General features: G+C 41.1%; 1 protein-coding gene across 1 annotated transcript in view; it reads left to right on the plus strand.

Annotated features, from left to right (window-relative positions):
• Positions 1–21,985, plus strand: part of CHN2 (chimerin 2) — a 160,722-nt gene that overhangs the window by 117,266 nt on the left and 21,471 nt on the right. Inside the window, exon 7 of the mRNA XM_069007197.1 lies at positions 19,772–19,849. Within this exon, the coding sequence (XP_068863298.1) occupies positions 19,772–19,849 (78 nt within the window). The remainder of the gene's footprint in view (positions 1–19,771; positions 19,850–21,985) is intronic.

Below are 21,985 nucleotides of genomic sequence, written 5' to 3' on the forward strand. Positions count from 1 at the left end.
AACTAGCTTGGAGAAAAATAGTCTGTGCTCATGTAAACACAGACAGCATCATAAGATTTCAAGGGTCAGAGCTCAGCTTGAATTAAGACAGATCTCTCTTATTTAATATTTAGTATTGGGAAGATGAAAGAAGTATTGCCCTAGAAAAATCAGTTATAAAATTCTGCTGGATGCTGGGATTTCACTTTAGAAATAAATAGGGATGTTCTTTCCTTTGCTGTGCACTTCAAAGATTTACATACGTGACAATGAGTAATCAGTTGTTTGCTGCGTGCAAGTCAGTGTGGTAGAAAAATAGCCACCGGTTTGTTCCATGAAGTCATGGGAAGAAACAAATAAAACAAATGACACAGGGAATGCTTGATGGTTCTTTAAGAATATAATATGGCTGATTAGAGCATTTTTTACCACTAAGGGTAACAACCGTCTTTGCGGTTGTTAGAAGCAAAAGCTTTTAGTCAGAATATTGTAATAAAAAGGAAAATAATCAGCTTTTTCAGAACATGCTCTGGAGGGTTTATCCCTAGACCATGCTCACTGTGACCCTCAGTTTGTCACTTGCTTCCCATCACCCAGAAGCAAGCATCTGCTCATCTCATAGATATCCTGAGAAATACTATTAATAGTTTCTCTTCTTATTAATATTTTTTTTCTTTAGTATCACAGATGTATACTAGGCACTTTATGTACAAATAAAGAAGCGAGTTACTTTTCCTAGAAACTTGTAATCAATTGGGATTTGCCTGAAGTAGGGTAAAATTAATCTTTCTGGGCTGTACTTATTCATCTATTACTTGTAACAATTTATCTTTCATGCACAGCTGCAGCAGGTCTTGTTTTTACAAAACTCAAAAACGTAGTAGGTGATCCACAGCAGAGTCTAAGCATAGCCTACAACTGGAATGGTATTTTCAGGGAGATAAAAAACCAGCCAACCAAACAACCAAACAACAAAATCCAAAAAAAGATGATGTTGGCAGGTCAGTCTTGCTTGTTACTCTTCCTTGCCATTCACCCTCCAAAATGCAGCCATCTCAGAAACCCGTCCAAATAGATGTTTCTGTAGCCTGCCAAGTTTAAACATTAGAAGGAAATGGGAGAAGTGAAGTTCCCAGTGCTGCTGGAGAACCACTGGGTAGAAGTGAATCCCAGCGAGCCCAGTGCAGATGCTGAGTGCTCTGGGCATCCTGTCCTCACCAAGAAGAGAAGGCTGGTGGCTACAGCCTGGCATGCAAAGCCTCAGGTGGGTGCTCCAGGGTTGCTCCTGAACAACTTCCCTGGTGGGGAAGTTTCTTCACCCTGGAGGTGGTCAAGCAGAGAAGAGTCTTGCAAAGTCTACGTGAGAGAAAAAAATTTGCATCCTCATTGGCATTTTAAATTATATAAGGCACTGCTCCTCCTGATTGCTGAGAAGGGATACTAGCTCTAATAAATTCTGCTAATTGATGATACTATTTTAGCGAAAGATGATTTATCTGCCTTGGGTAGACAGTTTAGGTTCTTATTTACCAAACACACTCACTGACAGAGCTGCTGGAGATTCCTGTTTTAGTTGTATATTTCCTTGCACAACCCTTCTTTAAACAATAACATTTGAAAGGTATGCAGGAAGAATAGGTGACACGTTTTGATTTTAAAAATCCTTTCTTTTGATTTGACTATGAACTTAGATCCATGTGAAAAAAATGTGGTCGGTCTTTCTAAATGCTGTACTTTTCCCCTTTTTTTTCACTACTATAAAATACAATTGTGTAGAGTGGTAATATCCAAAATTGTCTAAAATCCAAAAGTCTAAATATTTGCATATTTCTGATGAAACATCCTGGTTATTATATTTACCCGTACACAATTTAGCACCATAATGTCTAATTTAGAGTCAGACTCTGTGTGTGTGAGGGTGGTATTTACTGTGCATGGCTCCAGTTAACATGCCAAGTCTTGCTTTTGTTTTTAATACATTTTTCAAATATGGACAACTAATTAAATTTAGATATAGGGATTGTTCAGTAATGATATACATATTATATGCATATGTAGTATGTGCGTAGCATTTCAAAAGGTATGTACATATGCAGACATACTAAAGACAAATAGTTAATGTTACATTACATGCATATAATGGATTCATAAATATAGAATACTTTCACTGGTCTTTGGTTTCCAGGCAGATTTACGGTCTATCAAATGGATTAAAGCCTGTGGCTGCTGCATAGTCAAGTAGGCAGCTGCTCAATATTTATTTTTATCTTCATTGCTGAAAAAGTAGGCCCACTGCTCATTAAATTAGTCCTGGTTCTTCCAGTAAGCACTATCTCCTTCAGCAGGAGTACAGGTTAGAGATATTTGGAAGTTTTCCAGCAATACCTAGGGTATTTTTTTTTTTATTTTTCAGAAAAGGTATATTTGAGTCTGAAATGTTGCAGTCAAAAGAAAAAAAGTACTTTACTGAGTCCAAGTGACCATATGTATTCACACATCACACCTCCACCCTCAGCATTCACACCTCACTACTTCCTTGGATTTCTTTGGGTGTCCTGAGCCTCAGTTTAATCTGCCTGATAGATGGGCTAATTATGTTGAAAGCTAATGATCCCTGGGCCTTAGGCAGTCTGCCATTAAGCTGAGAACCCAAACCACTGTCTGGCTGGCAGATCTTCTCCAGGCACAGCAGACCTGAAAGTGGGCCATTTTTGCCAGAAAACTCCTTCCATCAAAAGCCCACCATTTCCCCTGGAGTTTAAAATTTTGGAAAAAAGACAAGAAATTTCACAGAGAACAAACCCCATGCTTTTCAGCCAAGTCTAGTCCACTCACACTCAGATAAATCATGGTGTTAATCCACAACACCTTTATATGAATATTTGCCTTTTCCTATTATGTTCATGGAATGACAGACTCTATGAGTACATACATATATATATGTGTGTATATGTATGTGTGTATATATAGATACATACACACCCCAAATTAGACAAAATATGTTGTCTGTAATTAGGTAGATTTCTGTTGTGCCCAGAAGGGCAAGGGGGGAATTCTTCAGATAGTTCTTAGCTTTGGTATTTCTTGGCTCCTAAATGTTTTAGTTTGCAGTCTATTTATAAAGTTAGAAAGTTATTTTAAAGATGTATTTTAATGGAAAGTCTAAGAGAGGCTCATTTTGAACTAAACTCCTTGTGATTTTTCAGTAGATGTTCTAAAAATAGTTTTGTTGTGTATGTAATGTGGACTGCAAAGTTTTGCAGTAGGAGAGTTCTTGGGCAGATTGGGTTTTGTCAGGAATTACATTACAAATTGCGTATAAGGTTATAAAATAATCTACATCCCATGATAATACTCAGGAAGAACTCCAGATTCTTATAAACATTGAATACATTGACTTTCCATTGTTGTACACATTTCTCTCTTGAACTTGTGCTGTTTTATTCCCTGAGGAAATAAGGGCTCTGGTTATTCTGGGCAAAACAGGGACAGCAAGGAGAACAACCTTTGAATTAAAATGGGATTTCTACTTCTGTCCTCTGCTTCATTTGCATTTTAGTCAGGAATTCATCACTTAAGCAGAGACAGGAACTTTATTACTTGGGGTACTACATATAGTGCACTTTTAAAATACTCTAGTAATTTACTATTGGGTCCTTGATCTGATATTTGAAAATTCCTCTTTACAGCCTTAAGTCTCTTGTGGTTATGTTTCATTTCATGTGTTTTTTCTTGTGTGAAAAAAATGTCCTTGTTCTGAAGGTGGGGCAGCTCTCTAGAGTGTAAGCTCTCCAGGGCAGGGAACATCTCTTACTCCATGTTTGTACCATGTCGCTGTTGCCTTGACCTGGTCAAAGGCTCGAGCTCCTGAGCACTGTTGCAATGCAAATAATAAACACTACTGAAAAGTGAAGAGTCTGTCCAGTCAATTGGAGTCTTACCCAACTATGAACAGAGGGAAATTGAGTGTCAAAGTCAATGCTCTCCATTATAGGTTGTTTCAACATGTTGTGACAATTTAAAATAGTAATGAGTTTTATAAATTAGCTGTTCAGCTACTTGATAATTTGCAGACTTTAGAAGATTTGCTGATGGTAAATATGATGACATTTCTTGTTAACAGTAAATAGTGAGACTGTACAGATTTACCAAACAAAGGAGAATTCTTGCTCTGGGATCCTGCCCTAAAAGGCTTCTGTAAGTATAAATCTCTGTAAACTGCAGAATTGCTAAAGCATAAAGCTAAGTACTTCTGTAAATGCAGAGAGTTTAATCACTCAATTCACTACATGAATTATCATAAAGGTAACTGTAGAGGGCATTTCTTTTTTTTTTTCCTAAAAAAAATAAGTTTCTCTAGGCAATGATTTACTGTGTAGTAGTGATTCCAGGCATCTTAGCAAATAAAAATGGAACTTTATGAGCTGAATTAGCTCAGCAAGTATTTTTCTCATTTGACGCCTCATGCAGTTATGGGACCCGAGTCATCTCAGCTGAATGTGAACAGGAAATCATGGGAATATTGATGGTGTGGATAGCATATGTAAAACTGCATTGAAAATAGTGGCCCAAATGTGTGCAGTAGGATGGATGGCCCATTTCTAATCTGAGACAGGCAATTACACAAGGGCAGGAAGCAGAAGGTGAAAAATATGCAGGGTAAAAGTCTGTTGTAACGACAAGGCAGGGATCACTGTTCAGAGCTGGAGCCAAACTACAGGAGAGTCTCAACTGAACATTCCCTGAATTATTCTTCCTTCCAAGTGGAACATTTTATTGTACAAAAGTAAGAATTAAAAGAGCTGCTGTTGTAAGTTTTCTTTTATGTTGTACTTGTGGAGGAATGTTTTAGACATTATCCTGTCTGCTCATGACAACTTTCTTGTTGCTTAGATGATGTTTTTTGGATGTGGAAAAATCTGCCAGAATTGCCACTGTTGTTCTTCACTTGTAGGTTAAACTTCCCCTGACATTGGTCTGTGTGAAACCAAGGAGCTAATCTCCTTATCCCTGACTGATCTCCAAGGTTCTTCTGATCTCATTTGGGGCTTAGCACTGCCATGGGTTTAAGAAGTGATGCTTCCTCATCCTCGTCCCTTTCATTTGCACATGTTGTGCCAAAACCCGGTACCTGGTCCTTATTGGCTGGGTGTAGAGAGCTGGTATCTGGATGGTTCCTAACTCTTCTCCTTATCAGTAAGCATCCATGTTTTTTACACTGCTGAGACCATCACTGATCACACTATCAGTGCAAACAGCTGTCAGGGGAAACAGCCATAATTGCTTTTTAGTGGCTTTGTTGTTAGCTGAGAGCAACCACTTGTTTATTTCCAGGTATTGGTTCTTTGCCCTGGGACAGATCTTCCCCCTTGTCTCTGTCCTGCCAGAGGCCAGGCAGCTGTGGCACTCCAGAGGTGTAGGGCTTTGTCTCACCCACAACTGGTTGATTTGAATCTTGTAGATGGAGGCATCGATGTGGAAGTCAGCGGCACAGGCAACTTCTAGATAACTTGGAGCTGAATTTGGGTGATGTGGTGAAGATACCTGGAAGTCTCTTGAGGGTCACAGCTGCTCCTTCAAGTCCCAAAGCTTGCCTGTGGTATGTTACTAGAGGCTGCAGCTGGGTTATTGCTGCATCCTCCACTGCTCTTCAGCACTTATAGGCAATGGTATCTAGTAAGGGCACTCGTTTGTCTACCTTACAACTACCAGGGGATTGCAGCAGTTTCCTCTAGAAACATTAATTGCCACCACAGTCTGCCCCATTGCTGCTACCAGCTGCATGTTCCTAAGAGCCAAGGAGAAATGGATGTTGGAGCAACAGCCTCTGAGGTGGCTCATGCATTGCAGAGCGAGTGGTACACGTGTTATGAGGCACGTTTGGCCTGTTGGTTTGCAAACAAATTTAGCAAGTTAAGGCTTAAAAGGCTTAAAACTATAAAGCTTGAGGCGATTTGTGAATTGTTGCCTGTAGAGGTAACCTTTCTCTTCCCAACATTTTGCCACTGCTGGAGTTAATGAAGAAGATTAGTAAGAAAGCAAAATAAACCAGACTGGGAAGAACTCATTCTACACATCAGGAAGGTATCCAGGTTTGATGCCCTGCAAGTACCATGCAGCACTGAAGGCTGTGAAATGAAAATGAGGGATGCAAATGAAATGTTGAGCACAGGGGAAATGGAAACAACTGGCTTGCTTTCCATGCCATTCTGTGACATTACTAAGAACCCGTGTTGGCAAGTAGCAAAAAATTGCTATAAATTAAAATAAAACAAGAGAAGCACGCAATCATGATGATGTTGATAGAAGATGGCAGGTCATTTAATGAAATGTTCCTGTATTACAGCAATAGTAAACCAACTTGTTAAACTTCTGAAAGCAAATTAGATGGTTTTAAAATGAAGTGAAAATGCATTTAAGTGATAAATTAAATTACTTTGTTTGAGTGAACAATACAGTGCTCAGCTTATTTTTCAAAATGTAGAACCAACAAGCTGTTATTTTTTAATGTGGCAATATTTATTATTTTTTTTAATTTGGAAATTGATGTAATATAAATGGAGGCTATTAGTGTGCTGTGAAAACATACTACCCAAAAGGACCTGTGTGGAGCTATGGTTTTGTCTCAGTGCAGTGAAGTCTGCCTTGTGCTCTGGCAAGTTTTTGTCTGGTTTGTGTAAACTCCAGGTTTAAAATGCTGTGTTGTCTGGTCCTGGCTGAGTAAATTCTTCATTAATGCCCTTCTATATTAAGTGTATCTGGCCCCTCCACAGGGACTGAAGTGTGATACTTTGCAAACAGCTGAGAGCCTTTCCAAAGCATTCCTTCAGGGGTACTTCTCATCCCTCAGCCGTCACAGGGGCACGTGGTGTGGCCCCTTACCTTGCTGGCTGCGTTAAGAACGTCTTTCAGCTGGAAGTCCCCAGAGAGCACAAATGAAAGCAGAAGATGGCCATGATTCACATCAGCGTTCTAGTTCATGAGTCTTTTGTTACTGCTTTCTGCAGCTAGAAGAATGAGATTCTTTCCTGCTTGAAATTATGAAGTGTTTAGAGATGTGCCTTTTGTTTTAATAGCAGAAAAGGCATTCTCAGTGGTACTGAGGCTGTCATGGCAGATTGAAAGAGCCCAGGGGAACAAGTGATTAACAAAAAGAAAATTAATGTAGAGCCCTTGTGTCTCTGTATTGAGCTTGTACAGGGGAATACAACTTGCTCGGCAGTCATCATTAGAAGATCGCCTTTGAAACTAACATTTTATCAAAGCACATAGTGGAGGGTTGTAACAGTAATGGCTAATTTCTGCCCTTCTGTTTTTATTTCTGTCTGATTTACAATAAAAGTAAAACTCAGCTTTTCATGACCAAGCACTGAGGAGGCAGGATAAAGGCAGAAAAAGACTGAAGTTGGATTGACTGAAACTGTTCAAGCTACTTTTAATGTTTTATTAACTGCTTTAAAGAAAACATTTCTAACTGGAAACAGAGAATTGGTTTTTAAAATACTTCAAACCTAAGTGTTTCCACATTTAAAAAAAACCCCATAATTTGGCTCTTGGTCAGAACTTCCCTGTGCAAAGTCCCCAGTCTGATGAGTCACAAGTTCTGCAACAAAAAGTGTTTCCCTAAAAAATTCACCCCCGGGTTTAAGCATATTGGCTGATAAGATGTTCCACTCTTCAGATTAACAAATAAAACACTTTGTTTTATAAAGTACTTTATACTTTATGAAGCAAATGCATCACTACTTCTTTTAATCATCACCTCTGGTCTAACTCTATGGTTTGCTGAATTCCTCCTGCTCTGAATTAGTGACAGCAGAAAGTGTGCAACATATTGTTGGTTCGAGGCCTTCCACTCTGCTGGTGTTGCCATCAGCATTGCTGACACAGTAAAACTCAGAGTGTGTTGGATGGGAGCTGTTACATCTCTTGTCTCATCAGCATCATGGTTTTCTGCACTCCTATCCACTGGCCACTGCTGTGCAAACATACTGAAAGCCACAGCTTTGCTCCAGGAGTCTCCCAGAGAGAGCTGGTTTGTACAGCTGGCCTGAGGGAATAACCTGGACCTTACTCTGGGGGGTTACATGCAAGGAAAGGCTCCGCTTGGTTCTTTGAGTAGAACCACAAACAGACAGTGACGTCTCCCACAGATGCTGATCAGCACTTAGGAGCAAAACAATCCTCAGGCCTGAGCCTGATTCTGGGGCTGGAGCAGGAGCTGCACTGTAAGGTGATGGGTCCTAGCCATGCATGGAGGAGTGCATCGCTGATGTTCCCAGACACTCAAGGAGAGAAGAAATTGCTTGCTTTCTTTCCTTTCAGGGCAAAACAAAAACAAACCCCCACACACACACCTGGAAGGAGCTTTTTATTCTTTATATTCTTTGAGGAATGGCTTGACCTTCACGTGGCAGCATTCCTGCACATCTAGTGCCTGCCAGTAGCATAAAGAGGGTGGTAGCAGCTACATGGCCACTTTGACAAGTGTCTTCAATGAGACATCTGTTGCAGAGCAAAAATCTCTGCTCTGCAGAAAAACATTGGTACAGATGGCACCAAGTACCAAACATAGAGACAGGCCAAATTCCTGTGTCCCAAACAGTAATCAAGTACTTAAGTTAATAAATAAATTCAGATATAGTAAATATCAGACACCTTTGGTGTCTGATAATCACAAAAAGAAGAATTCAAGTGATTTCATAGATCTGGAGCTGAATTAAAGGCAGAAAAGTGACAACAAAGCTCACTACTTCCAGAACTAAAGCTTCACACTTTTTTTTCTTGTTTCATTCTGTTCAATTGACTTAAGTGGGGCTATGAGACATGGATGAAATCTTTTACCTACAAAGTGTTATAGCAGGATTTGTCCTAGTGGTGAAAATCATTTACTCTATTATGTTTCCCCAGCTATATGTTATGAACTCCTTCATCACAAGCGAAACAAAATAAATAAGCTTTAAACCAAGTTACTGCAGTTGAACTACAGCCATGGATAGAAGTAGGGTACAGTATCAGTCTTACTTTCAGGGTACTTTAGAAGTGCTGCTTCTGATAGGATAGTATATATTCAGATTAACTAGAAACTGCTAAAGAACATAAATATTAGAGTGGTGGCAACTGTATATTTAAAAAAAAAAAATTCATTTACTCTGCAAAATACAACCTTTTTCCTGTCCATGGGCAGAGTCAACTGCAGTGTTAGTCCATGCCACTGGTAGCCCCACAGGTCCCATGAATTAAATCCCAGGCTGAGGAGTGATGTCATTCCCTCAGCTCTTTTTTAATCTCCTTTTTGTGCTGAGAGCAGCCATCTGTCCCTCTCCAGACAATGATGGAAGCAGCTGTGCACGGTGTGCCATCAGGAACAAAAGCCTCTGCTCCATACCAGCGGGCACTGGGCTGCGGGTCAAAGGGGGTTATAAGGATATCAGGGTCAAATGACACCTGTACAGGAAAATAAAACTAGGATTATACAGCCTTTGTGTGTTCTTTCAGTAGCAGAGAAGTGGGGTCAGCCTTTGTCTGGGTGTTTCTCTAATGGCCATGGGAATGCGTATGTGCTTTCAAGGATAGCTGTGCCGCTACTTACCCATGGAGTCACGGAGTAACAAAGCCAGCTTCAAGCAGAGAGCTAAGCAAGCACAACACAAAACAATTATTTTGAAGGGAAAATAAAACAACTTGGATACATTCTGGTACTTTATGCAGGTTCAAAGAGTGTGATCTCAAGTGGTTTGCGTACCCTGTAACATGCCCTTATAAAAGTGCAGTGAACCATGCTTTTTGTGTACTGTCTGCAGCACACAGGAGTTCCCTTGCTGCTTTGTGGGAAAAGGGAAGTGGAACAAGGGCCAAGGTGCTCAAAACCTCATTTATGAGAAGAAGAAGTTGCTTATACTTTGAGTGGCCTTTTCTGCAAGGTGAGCTGGAAGGAGTTGGAGGAGGGTACATATCCCATAGAATGAAATTGCCCATTCCTGCAGATGTGTTTCTACTTTTCCATACGTGGTGCCAGTCCTGTCCCAACTTTTCTCCTCTGTGCTGGGTCCATTTCAGAACAGAAACTGATACAAGTGTAAGCTATAGGAACCGTTCTTATATCACAAGGGGGAATGTAACACATTCTTGGGGTAAAGTTCAGGCATATAATGAAATAGGTAAGTGAACCTGGCTGAATTCAGAGCTTTCTGTCTTTTCTTTAACCCCACATCACTTTTGCCTGCATGGATTCCTTCTCTGTTTTTAAGCAACCACACATTCCGAAGCCAGAGATACACCAGGGGCTATACAGCCTTACCACTTCTTTTGGGATGACGCTGTCTGTCACTACCAGGGTTAATGACATTCCTTGGAGGTGATGGGACAGAAGCACATATTTCACAAACAGGTAAGCTATAAACACTGTATGCTCCTGTCTCAGGGGAACGTGTCCTCAGACATTCATGGATATACAAGTGAGCTCAGACGAGCTGTCAGACAGCCATGGCTGGGCCATCACCAAAACCAGTGATGGCCTCCATGCCACAATTTCACTAGTGCATGTGGAAAGTGGCTGCCCATTGCCCTCTTTGGTTTTTCACAATGCAATTCATAAAAGATATTGAAATGAAACTTCACAGTCATAAAGCACAGCATTTTTATAGAACTAGCATTTATCCCTTTTTTTGTGGTTAAGAGCTCTTGGTTCAGGCTTGTTAAAAAGTATTCTTTCAACCTGAAAACATGTTGTGTTCTTATTTGCTAATTGCCTACTTTGTTTCCTAAATGGCATGAATAAGTCCTTTCACCTTACATAGTCTAGTGAGTTTATGCTTTTTTAATGGGAAAAAGTCACAAGATGCTGCAGTAAAAGGGGACAGAAATATTACTAATGGTGGAAAACACATGACTACATTTCTGGGTCATTGTACTGTGTAGTTTATCTGAAGGTGCCATGGCTGCTGAGCAGCAGTGTAATTCAGTCATGTGAATTAAGTTTGAGACTGAAGCTTTAGAGTTCCTTCACACCACCAAGAAATTGCCAGAACTAGAGAAAAATCCTGTTTGCCACTTGATGCTGATGTTGGCACAGTCCTCCCTGCAAATTGCTTATCATTCCCATCTCCCTGTGAGTGCTAAATGAACAGAGCATCACACCATTGAGAATCCACTCCTGAACTGTTACTGCCCAGGAAGAATTTTATAGGTTGCCAGTTTTTTAGACAAGATGATCACCGGTTCATGAATCACTGGTTCACAAATTATTTGTTCCCTTTCAGTCTGCATAAATCTCTATTTAACCCACAATAAAGTCTCTTGTTTTAAGCTGTCTTAAGCTGGGGCAAAACTTGGGGCGCTACTGTTGGTTCCTAAGACTCCCACAGCATACTTTACATTCTGGCAGATCCGTCAGCGCCGCTTTACAGCTCCTCCAGAGATCAGCCGGCTCTGCCGAGCCATTAGTGGCTCCGGTAATAAATGCCATTGCTGTCTGACTGTTGTTTCTGGGAAACTTTCATGAAGCCTGTTTTTCTCCACATTTTACCATAATCCCAGGAGGGGCAGATTTTTTTCTTCTCTATATGAACAGGCACTCTGACTGCACTCTGTAAGATTCAGCCCAGAGCATGTGCTGCAAGGCTGAGTTGGTCTCACTCCGGAAGTTTACTGTCACTAACATAGAATATCAGAACTCAAAGTGAGAAACAGAAGAACTTTGTCACTTTTATTTTTTGTATTGTGTTTATTTTTGTTGTGTTAGGTTTTACTGTGTGTGGAGAAGATAGACAGCTACTGTGTTTCTTTGAGATAACACGTGGCTGTAGGGTGTAGTAGTGTTTGAGACAGAGAAACGAGAATTATCCCAAAAGTGAGAGTGTAGGTGTTTGTGTAGGATGCTGTGTATACATTTGGGAATGTAATGAGGTATAAGGCCAAACATCCAAGCCTTCTGCCCACCATATAACATAGTAGCTGTATAGGACTGGGATTTGTTAAAAAGCTGATATTACACAGACTTAGTGCAGTCTCACAAAACATGGTCCTCAGTCTAACCCTGTGTTTGAGCATGACATCCAGCTAGCTCCATTAAGCAGTTATGGTTAATGACAACCCCACATGAGCAAGCCTAGAGGCTCCAAGGGCAGGACTGCTGTTGGCTATGGCGCCTCCAGGCCTTTTGCCATCTTTTCCTTTTCCCCTAATCACAAGGGCACTGTGCCACACTCACAGGAGTCGTCTTTCTCAGAAGAGACATTCTTGCCTCCCTGCCTCTCCCCAGACAGGGAAGTAAGAGCGTTAACTTCTCCACTTCTTTGTGGCAGCCCAGCGGGTTTGGCTCTGGTTCAAGCTCTGCAGTCTCCTTGCAGGGTAATGACAGTTTTAATCAATGGCAAGCTGGCTTTCCTAAACAAAGTGCTGTTTCTTTGGAAATCAAGAGCTTCACAGTGAAAATGTAAAAATATGAGCAGGTCATATAGGTGTATAGCTTACATGGTGCTCAGCCAGCATTCACTGGGGATCTGGATAAAAACTGTAATGTTTAGGCTATTTTTTTAAATCTCTGTCTCTTGACTAATAGTCCCATATATTGCAGTCAGCATGAGTCACTTCCTTCTTAACTCATTGAGGCCACTCTATGTCATATTAAGTTCATTATGTTGCTAGGCTATTTCCTCTGTGGGTGAGGTGTCAAAATACTGGCTACCTACATAGTCAGTGTTAGAAATCTCTATTAATGTAGACTCTTGCCCCTACAGCTACACTTCTTGAAAAAGTTCATTCAATGAGCCCAGATAAACCTATGAAGTTTTATAAAGTTGCATGCAGCTGTGTAACAAATGATACAGTAAACTGGATATACCACATTTCCAGAGCATGAGTCTTAGCCAGTCTGAAGTATGGGGAGTATTGATAACCAAAGCAAAGTACAGTTATTAATCTATAATTACTTATAGATATGGTTGAGGCTGATAAAATAAATTATTCCTTACTTAATTTATTCTAAAATTGAATAGATAACAGAATAGATACAGAAAATAGTACGGGGAGCTATTGATTTTACCTAATTTTGAATATCTTAAAGTAAACCTATCTGTTTCTACCAAAGCCATCGAGTTTTCCTATATGATCCATAAATGACCTGCAAGAAGACAATTCAAGCTCATCCGTTTTAGACTTGACCTCTTATAGAAGAGGATGAATCATTGTCTGGAGGTTTCTGTTTTTCTCCTTTGGTTATAAAGCAAGAACGTGTTACTGTTTTAGCATAGACACCTGCTATGTATCCATCCACCCATCCATCCATCCATCCATCCATCCATCCATCCATCCATCCATCCATCCATTCAATTCTTAAATGTCTATTTGTTAGAAAAATACTGTGTTAGTTCTGTTGTCAAAAAAATACCATCATCGTTGACAGAATAACAGGATCACTGCCAATACTTTGCAAATATCAGGATAAATACCATGTTTGAATTTTCATTTGCCTACAAGCCAGATGTTATCATGGATACATATTGATCTATATGTGTGATAACGGTACTCATTGACATACACTGCAGGCAGGCAAATTCAGTCAGTTGCATGTGTTTTATCCCCAGGGAGAACAAGAGGCAATTCAGAAATCAATCCAGTGCAGTTTCCCTGCAAAAGCCCTATTTGCAGATGAAGCAGCTCCTGGCAGCCCTGTGGGGGCTGGTGTTCCGTGGGGCCCTGGTGTTCCTCTTCCACCACAGCAGCAGCAGTGGCTGTGGTGTGCAGCTCTGCTCTCATCTGCCCCACTTAGTCCTCATGCCTCTTCTCTTTTGTCCCTCTGCTACCATTTTGGTCATGAATTTTAAGCACAGAGGAGAGGATCATGAACTTGGCCAGGAAAACGTCATTAATAACCTTGACAAGTATGGAGATGGATTGGGAAGGATAAAGGAGCGAGTGGGAGGAAAGGAAGTCGAGACAATAAATAGGCTAGACCTGCTGTTAGCATGTTAATCTCTACAGGGTTATTTGAGGGAATTGCTGTGGTAGTTCATACTGTACCAAGGTCCTTTCCCCATGTCTGCGCTATTTCTTCCATGTTACTGACACAATGCATATCTATTATAGTTTACAAAAATAAGAAATCAAAATACTATTTCAGACATACTGAATACAAAGGTGGATGGGAAATACACAAATTAATGCATTAAGTGATAGAATTGCCTGACAGCATAAAAGCTTTTAGTCCACTCACTATTTCTTAATTGAAGATGGCTATGTAATTGCATACCACTTAATGGGATCTCCAGTTATTGTTCCAAAATAGACAATAGTTTATTATATTAATACACCATAAGAGGCTTACAGCAACTATTATTTTTAATAATAGTCTCAACTAGTGCCTTCCTGATTATACAGTATTTCACCTTTGGATGTTGTATTGCTTGGTTCACTACATTGTTTTGAGAAAAATAATCATGATGCATACGGAAAAATCTCTTTGAGGAGGATTTAGAAAGGGGATCTGAAGTTAAAGGGAGATTAGATTTCCATTTGCTGTAGGTAAATTACATCTTTTATCTGTGTAGGAATGGACTGAATAGCCTGTCAGAAAGAAGTGTGTATAAATGACAGCTGGTTGCTGCGATGCTAATAAATAATCACATTAATTTAGGAGAGGTGTAAATATTACTATTTTAATAACTTTAGCATCAAAACATGTATTTTGGAAGTCTTCCTATATAAACAGGTTTCTTTGCTGTGGATTATCTGCAAAAGATAGGTGTGAATGGTGGTGATGGAAGTGCAACCAGGCTTTCCAGAACAGGAGCCCAGTGTAGAAAATCTGCTGCCTGAACACTTATGCATATTGTTGACAGCAGCTCAGTCATAATTTTCAGAGGTACTGGTGGTTATTAAAAAAAAAAAAAAAGTTGAAATGCCAAGTAGTAAAAAGAAAAACTATAGATAAATCTTATTCCTTAAAAAAACCACCTGTGGTTCTTTGTTTTTTCATTAAAAGTGTCACATTTACTGAGTGACAATTCACCTTGAAAGGAAGTTTTCTGCTGGAAACAAGAGACTGTTGGGTTTGGGGTGGGGAAGAGGCATCCTTGAGGAGTCCCAATGGACCTGCACTTGGAGGAAACTCGCAGTGATTGCAGTTAGGACTCTGTTGAACAGACCTGTAACTTTTTGATTCCCTAGGAGCAAGAAGATGGTGTTCCCACCAAAAAGCAAACAGCCCAGTAGCTGTAAAATCTGATTTCTCCCATAGCCCCTGTCCACTGCTCACCTCTGCAAGCTCTGCTCACCTAATTGACATCAGGAGCCTTCCTGCTGGAGAGAGGGTTTCTTAGGAACGTGGGTTTTGCAAGATCACGTTGGCAAGCACCACTCTGCAGGCATTGTGCTTGGCTTTGTGTTCAGCATGTTTTCTTCTTGGAGCCTGTTTCCTCCCACTGTTTGTGCAGCACAGAAGCCTTTTAATGGCAGCTCACAGTGCTGTGGCAGTAGGAGGCATGGACTGGTGGGATTGTGGTATGGCAAAGGCCTTTAGCTGACTGGCCTCCACCACCATTTCCCCTCTGTGTCCTGTGTCTTGCTAAGAGACGGCTTCTTTGACGTGTTCTGAGCACCTCGTGGGAAGAGCTCCGTGGGAGAAAACTAGGACAAACCCAATAGCTGCAAGATTCCTGCTCCATGTGTCATCTCCATCACGTGTTTGCGATTGAGCAAACATAATCTGTCTGGCAGATAACTGAGTGTGCCGTGCTTGCGAGGAAACAGGCCTCTCTTTGACCTGTGAGTGTATCTATGTGCAGAGTTAAGTGTGTTTAGTTAGAGATCAGTCATTAATTTGTCACAGTTCCTCATCATGGAGCAATCTCTGTTTCACTTGTGGTGTTGTCCAAAGAGACATGCCCGTGCTACTCCTTTCCTCCCCACAGCTGTGTCCCTTGTCAGGCAGAGCAGCAAGCCAAGGATGTGCCCCCTAATCTCCCCTCCCTGCCAGCCACAGTTAGGCATGGTGGCAGCTGAGGGAGAGAAGCCATCACTCCCACAGTGTCACTTCTCACCGCATTGGAGCTGGCACAGAGTAGCAGGGCAGCATGCAGAGTTCCCCCACCGCTTGCTTCCAGCAAGTCCTCTGTGCTGCCCACACGACTACAACAGAAATCATACCACATGTACAAAACCGAAAGCTTTTCATACTGCAGTTCGTTCTTTCCTACGCCCGAGGCCTTTGTTAGCAAACAAGACGCCAGTCTTTGAGGGGAGAGACAATGGTGTGGTTCAGCTCATGCTGCGGAGGCGCGCTGGAAATGGTGCAACAGATGAGTCGTCACCCTCTTCCCCCCTGCTCTGCCCCTTAGTTTTATTATTCTAGTTCAGTGACGTTTATTTTGCTCTAAATCCCCAATTTCCTATACAGCACATCTGTTTTACAAAGAGACTAGTAAACTAAAATTATATGTTAGGCAGAAATGCTTTGGTCTGAAAACACAGATAACCCATATTCGCCTTTGAGCCTTCACTAGCTTTACGTTCAGTGACAACCAGCAGTTATATTCTTAGCCACTGGCCTTCTCCTCTTTAGCTGCAGGCTAACTCACTAAGTTGATCACGAGATGCTCTTTGAATGAGTTGACACCTTGTGCAGCCAATTTTGTATTAGGAAAAAGAAAACGGATAAAAGAAGAGCACTGGGGTGAGCCTGTGGTATCAGGAACTGATTGTGGCTGAGAATTCGTCATTGCTGAAGTTTTCACTGTATTTAGAGAAGGAAGTGGTTGTGTTTGTAGTCCAGCTCATCTGAGTTTTGCAGCACCATTTAGACACCAAACCTGTCGGGGCTTTGATTAAACTCCTTAAGAGGATGCACTCAGTGCTGGCCTTCTGTGCACATCCTGTGTCTGCAATGAATCCCCTTAAACAACTGTCTAAACAGGGCCCAAGCAAGGCAGATACCCCAGGGATAAATAAAATTTCATATATGATAAACAGTAAATACTGCTCTGCCTTAGTCATAAGGTTTGGCTGAGTTTTCCTCCCCCAAGTCTATTAAGTTTGATGCTTCTGTGCGAACACTCAGAGTTTCCATTAAATATGTCTGTATGTCTGATCCCAGGATGACACTCTGATATTCCAAAAATAGTTTAATAAATTGAAATTCCAAGATGTATCATCATAAGCCTGTCACTTGAGTATCAAATCTGCCATGTTATGTAAAAAATATTGGTTATATAATGGGATTTTTATCAGTCTAGCGACATAAATGCAAATATTAGAGCATTATTAGGAAACCGACCTTTCTCTGACTTTGGATCTGTTATGCTGGAAGTTAGAGAAAAAGTAGCTTATGTATATATGGGGATTTAGATGCTGTAGATTCAGAGGTGTCTGACAACCCAGAACTAGTTTGGGGGTTTTCCTTCTGATAACTATAAATACATTTTAAATAGCACTGAGGAAAGAAACTGGAATGTGATAAGAACTTTGAGAAACTCCAAGGTTTTCTTTGTGATGGCCCAAACTGAAGCCATTGCTTCTGAAGGATCAGAGATGTCCCAAAACCAGTACTTTTTACGTCTTGAAACACATGAAGAGAGAGCTAGGGAGCTATAGTCTGTCTGTCTCCTGGAAAGCAGATAAAGGTCCTGAGCTAACAGAAACTGGGACTCACTACAGGAGGACATATGGAAGAGCAGCAGGGATTTCCTGCAGGCAGAGCAATGTCCATGTGTGCATCACAGCCAGTTGTCACCAGTGGTCAGATAACAGTGCCAAGCCCTGGGGAAAGGCTGAATGGGCAGCAACAGCTCAGGGAGCAAGGGGTTTGCATGGAAGTCCTCCCTACTGGGGAGCAGAGGCTTTGGAGTATGGGAGCATGTAAAAAGTGGTGCTGTGAGCTTCCTGAAAAATAAAGGAATTACGTATGCTATACGTAGAAGTAAGGGCATCGTTTTATGGCTGAGAAGCTGATTTTGCAGGTTGCACAGCTTCTTGAAAACCTTAAGTAGGGTACTCTCTGAAATTGCACAGCCTGATGTTACTGACGGACAACCATCTGTCCCCATGGGCTTTCAAATCAGCAGAGCATCACTTTTACTAAGCACAGACAGTCTGTGTGGTGGAGGGTTTAGTAAGTGAATTAGATGAACCTTCTGACTTTTCAGCCTGAGGTAAAAGCAGGCTGAAAAAAATAGATGCAAGGTCAACTTCACAAGTTAATATAAGTGAATTAAATACTTTAATTTCACATATTTTCTGGGTTAGTTGAAGTGGGTCAGACTGTGAAAGGCTGATGTGCTCTTTAGTGTCTCCAGTTCAAAGAGGCAGTTTTCCCAGTAGCACTGGCAACTCCCCCCTCTGCTATATCACAGCGCTTCAAGCATTAGGCACACCTTTAGACTTAAATCTCACCGTGCTCTGCTGAGCAGGTAACTCCTATCCTCCTCTTATGGATGGGGAATTGGAATACTTAGTAAAGGAGTAGGAGAGGGGAGCTGGAGGGAAGGAAACCGGTGGGGAGGGGGTCCTGAGTGTGCTTATGTGCTTCCCAGTGAATGCTCAGTATCAGACATCTGAGTCCTGGAACATGGAACTACCTGCCTGTAAAAAAGTGGATCACATGTCCAAAGTAACACTGAAAGCTGTAGTATAGGCTTGTCAGGGTCCCAATACCTCCTGTCCCTGGGCTTTAACTAGAAATTAGTTCCCCTCAAAATATATAGATGCAAATAACCAGGCAAAGCACAACTGCTCTTGCCACCTTGAAGACCCTGTTCTGCAAACAGGGCTGTGTGTATGGGCCTCCTGCATCCTTGTGAAGCTTCCCTGCTGCCTTCACTCGAGTGCTGCACAGGGCCCCAGGGCTTCCAAGCCTGCATAGTCCCAGCTGGGCTTTCAGCTTTCCCTGGCAGTGAACTACCTCAGTGCTACCAAGTGCACACTGACAAAATGCTTAATTTAAACCATGGCATAAAAGTGCTGTTAGTGCTTGGAGTGCTGCTGGATTTTTTTTCCCCTTGTACAGCATATGAAAAGAAAAAAAAAAAAAAAAGAAAGAAAAAAAAGAGAGATTTTTTTTGCCCTGTAAGATTAAACAATCATCGTGGTTTTAAGGGCTTAATCTGCTGGCATGCAGACTGCTGGCTGATAAGTCTCCAAGTCTGAGTGTAATTGGATGCAGCATCAGATTCAGTTGTGAGGGCTTTCCAGGGGCTTTTTGTTTGTTTGTTCATTTTTTAACACACCGCCGAGTTGAAGAGATCTCTCCCTGGAAATGCCTTTGGGGGTGAAGCTGTAACGCTGTGTGTCCCCCAGCCGGTATTTCAGCAGCACCTCTCTGGAGACCCCTGCTCAGGGAGCACGGTGGGGGAGGCTGCTCAGTGTATGAATTTGTGCTATTGTTCGAGGCACACATCTGCCTCAAGAAACTGCACGGCACAGGCCGTTACTTATTCAGATGCAGAAGCTCCTTCCGTCCCACAAGACGGCCCATTCAAGTCACATGCCAGAGGTCTCGGCAGAATGGGCTGCAGCTGCTTCAAATCTGCTGTCTAACATCAGAAGCAGTTGGACAAACTGTACCGTGCTGACTACAGTCAGGCTCCCTGGCGCTGAGGAAGACAGGGAAAAGATTTGGGATCCCAGCGCTATGTTCTCAGAGGATCTGTGGCTGGAAAATGAGAAAAACTGTGCTGTTGTTCACAAGTCGAAGCGAGGAAGGAAGCGCCAAGAGCTCCTGGCCGTGGCCCTGGGGGTGAAGGTGGGAGTCAAGGGGGCACTTTTGTGGCAACCTCTGAAACTCTTTGCCTATTCACAGATCACCTCCTTGGTCAGAAGAGCAGCCTTAACTCAGAACGACAACCACTTCAACTATGAAAAAGCACACAATTTTAAGGTAAGCACAGCTTGCTATTGTTTTCAGCTAAAAAGTTCTGTTGAGATGCCTCAAATTTTATTTTTTGTTGTGATGAGGTTTGCATGCACCTATTTATACTAGCTCTAAGGAAAGGGTTGAAAAATGCATTTTTCTTTCTACTTCAAGTTCTATTAACTGAGTTCTTAGTATGCTGTTACATAGGCACTTAATCCAAATAATGGTTTTGCTGCTCACTGCGCTACTTGTCTGGCAATTTAACTCTTTTTCACAGATTCGGTTTTCTTTTTTATTCAGAAACAAAGTACTTCATATTTGTTGTCTTTATCTTAAGTGTGTCTACTTTTAAATAAGAAAAAGGCCCTTTTCGAAATCTAGCTATTACCAGAAGCCAGTAGTATTTTACCAGCAAACATTTGGACCATTTCTGATTTCAGAAGTTGGGGGAGCTTGGGTGCTCCTAACAATAAAGCAAAGCACAGTGGTGGGTATTGTCTCCCAGCTTTTGTTCCCTCACCATATGCTAAGGAAATGTTCTCAGAGTCTCACTGAGCTATAGGATCTGAGCTTGTGTTTGCTTGTCAAACTAAAACAAATCACTGGGCAAACACAGGGATGTTTAAATGGATCATCTATTTGTGGTCTATACAGACAAAATCAGACTCTTAGGGATTCTTTTCCCGAGTGCTGTCTCTGGCAGACTGCAGCAGGGAAGTGACTCAGCTTTGGAAATGGACCTTCCAGGCAGCTTGTATTAAAATGTTTTGCCAGAAGGACTGTGCTGGTTTCAGAGCATGCCAGCCAGTTACCGTAGCTAATGCTGTCAAATTGTGTTTTGATGCTTATCGGGATGAGCATCCAGAATAAGAGGCAGTAACAAGACAAGAAAGGAATGTATCTCAGCTTTGAAACATCAGTTTAGTTAATGCTCCTTGAGGATCTGGGTCGCTGTCAGAATAGTTCAACCCATTAGCAGAACAAGAATTTTCTGATATTCATCTAGGGCCTGTCAAAAAGGGAGAAGCACTGATCAAAATCATTTCACTTAGCAAAAAAGTTTGACTTCTTGTTTTTCTACATACTCTGCTGTGCAGACATTGCTAACCTCTGCAGTGCTTCTGCTGTTGTTGGCAAATCAATCATTTAATATTAGTGAACAAAGCAAATAATAGCAACCCTTTTCTCATTCCCCTTCCTTGACCCAGTCTACAGAAAAGTCGATATTTACCTCTCTGATCAGCACCAAAGGAAATAGGGGAAATAATGTTTTCTTGCTTGATTAAGCCAACTTTTATTCTTTCTGGGTTTTGCCCTCATTATCATTTTAATATCAAAACTATTTTAGTTTAACTAGAAAATATTTTCTCATGACTGGAATTTCTTTCCACTTTGACCCATGCATTCTTTCCTCTTCAAAACTTCCCTTGTTTTGGCTTTGATTTATAATTGGACCTGTGCCCAGTTAACTTTGTGTTTGCACAATCTAGCTGCTGTACAGTTTCTGTTCCTTTCTGTTTTAAGAGAGTCATAGTTTAACTGGAAAACCACATGATTAAAATAGATACGTATTCAAAGACTTGACAGCCTGAAGTAATTGTCCTATCCTAGTAAAGGCAATAACAGACCTTAGGGAACAAACATTTTTAAAATAATTGTCCAGAAAGGTCAATCAAAAGTGTTACATTTGCTTAATGGACGAGTATGTTCACTATGCAAATACAGTTTGTTTTCCAAAGGAATATATTAGAACATGTCTAGTTGTTAAACAAAAAACATTGATAGTGTACTCAGAATAAAACATTTAAATTTAAAACATGGCTCAAGGCTAGTATCTTTAATATATTTCATAGTCATTACATAAAAGGGTTAAAAAATTATTTTAAAAAGAAAGAATGGCTTTATGGGTCTTGGGGCAAAATGCTTAATGGCTTTTGACAGCACTCAGGCTATGATGGTATGGGATTAATCTGAAGGACAACGCTATTTCACAGATATTCAAAAAGTTATCTTCCCCATTTTAAGGCGAATACTGATGTGTATTATATCATTCATCTCAGTTTCTAGGCATAAAGGTTATGTGTTACAGTGTCCCTCATAATCTTGTCATAAGCAATTCTTCATGAACAAACAGGCACTCTTTAGCTTTTGTCCTTAAAC

This window comes from Aphelocoma coerulescens, chromosome 2 (genome assembly GCF_041296385.1).
Source record: "Aphelocoma coerulescens isolate FSJ_1873_10779 chromosome 2, UR_Acoe_1.0, whole genome shotgun sequence".
In the NCBI taxonomy this organism is placed as follows: Eukaryota; Metazoa; Chordata; class Aves; order Passeriformes; family Corvidae; genus Aphelocoma; species Aphelocoma coerulescens.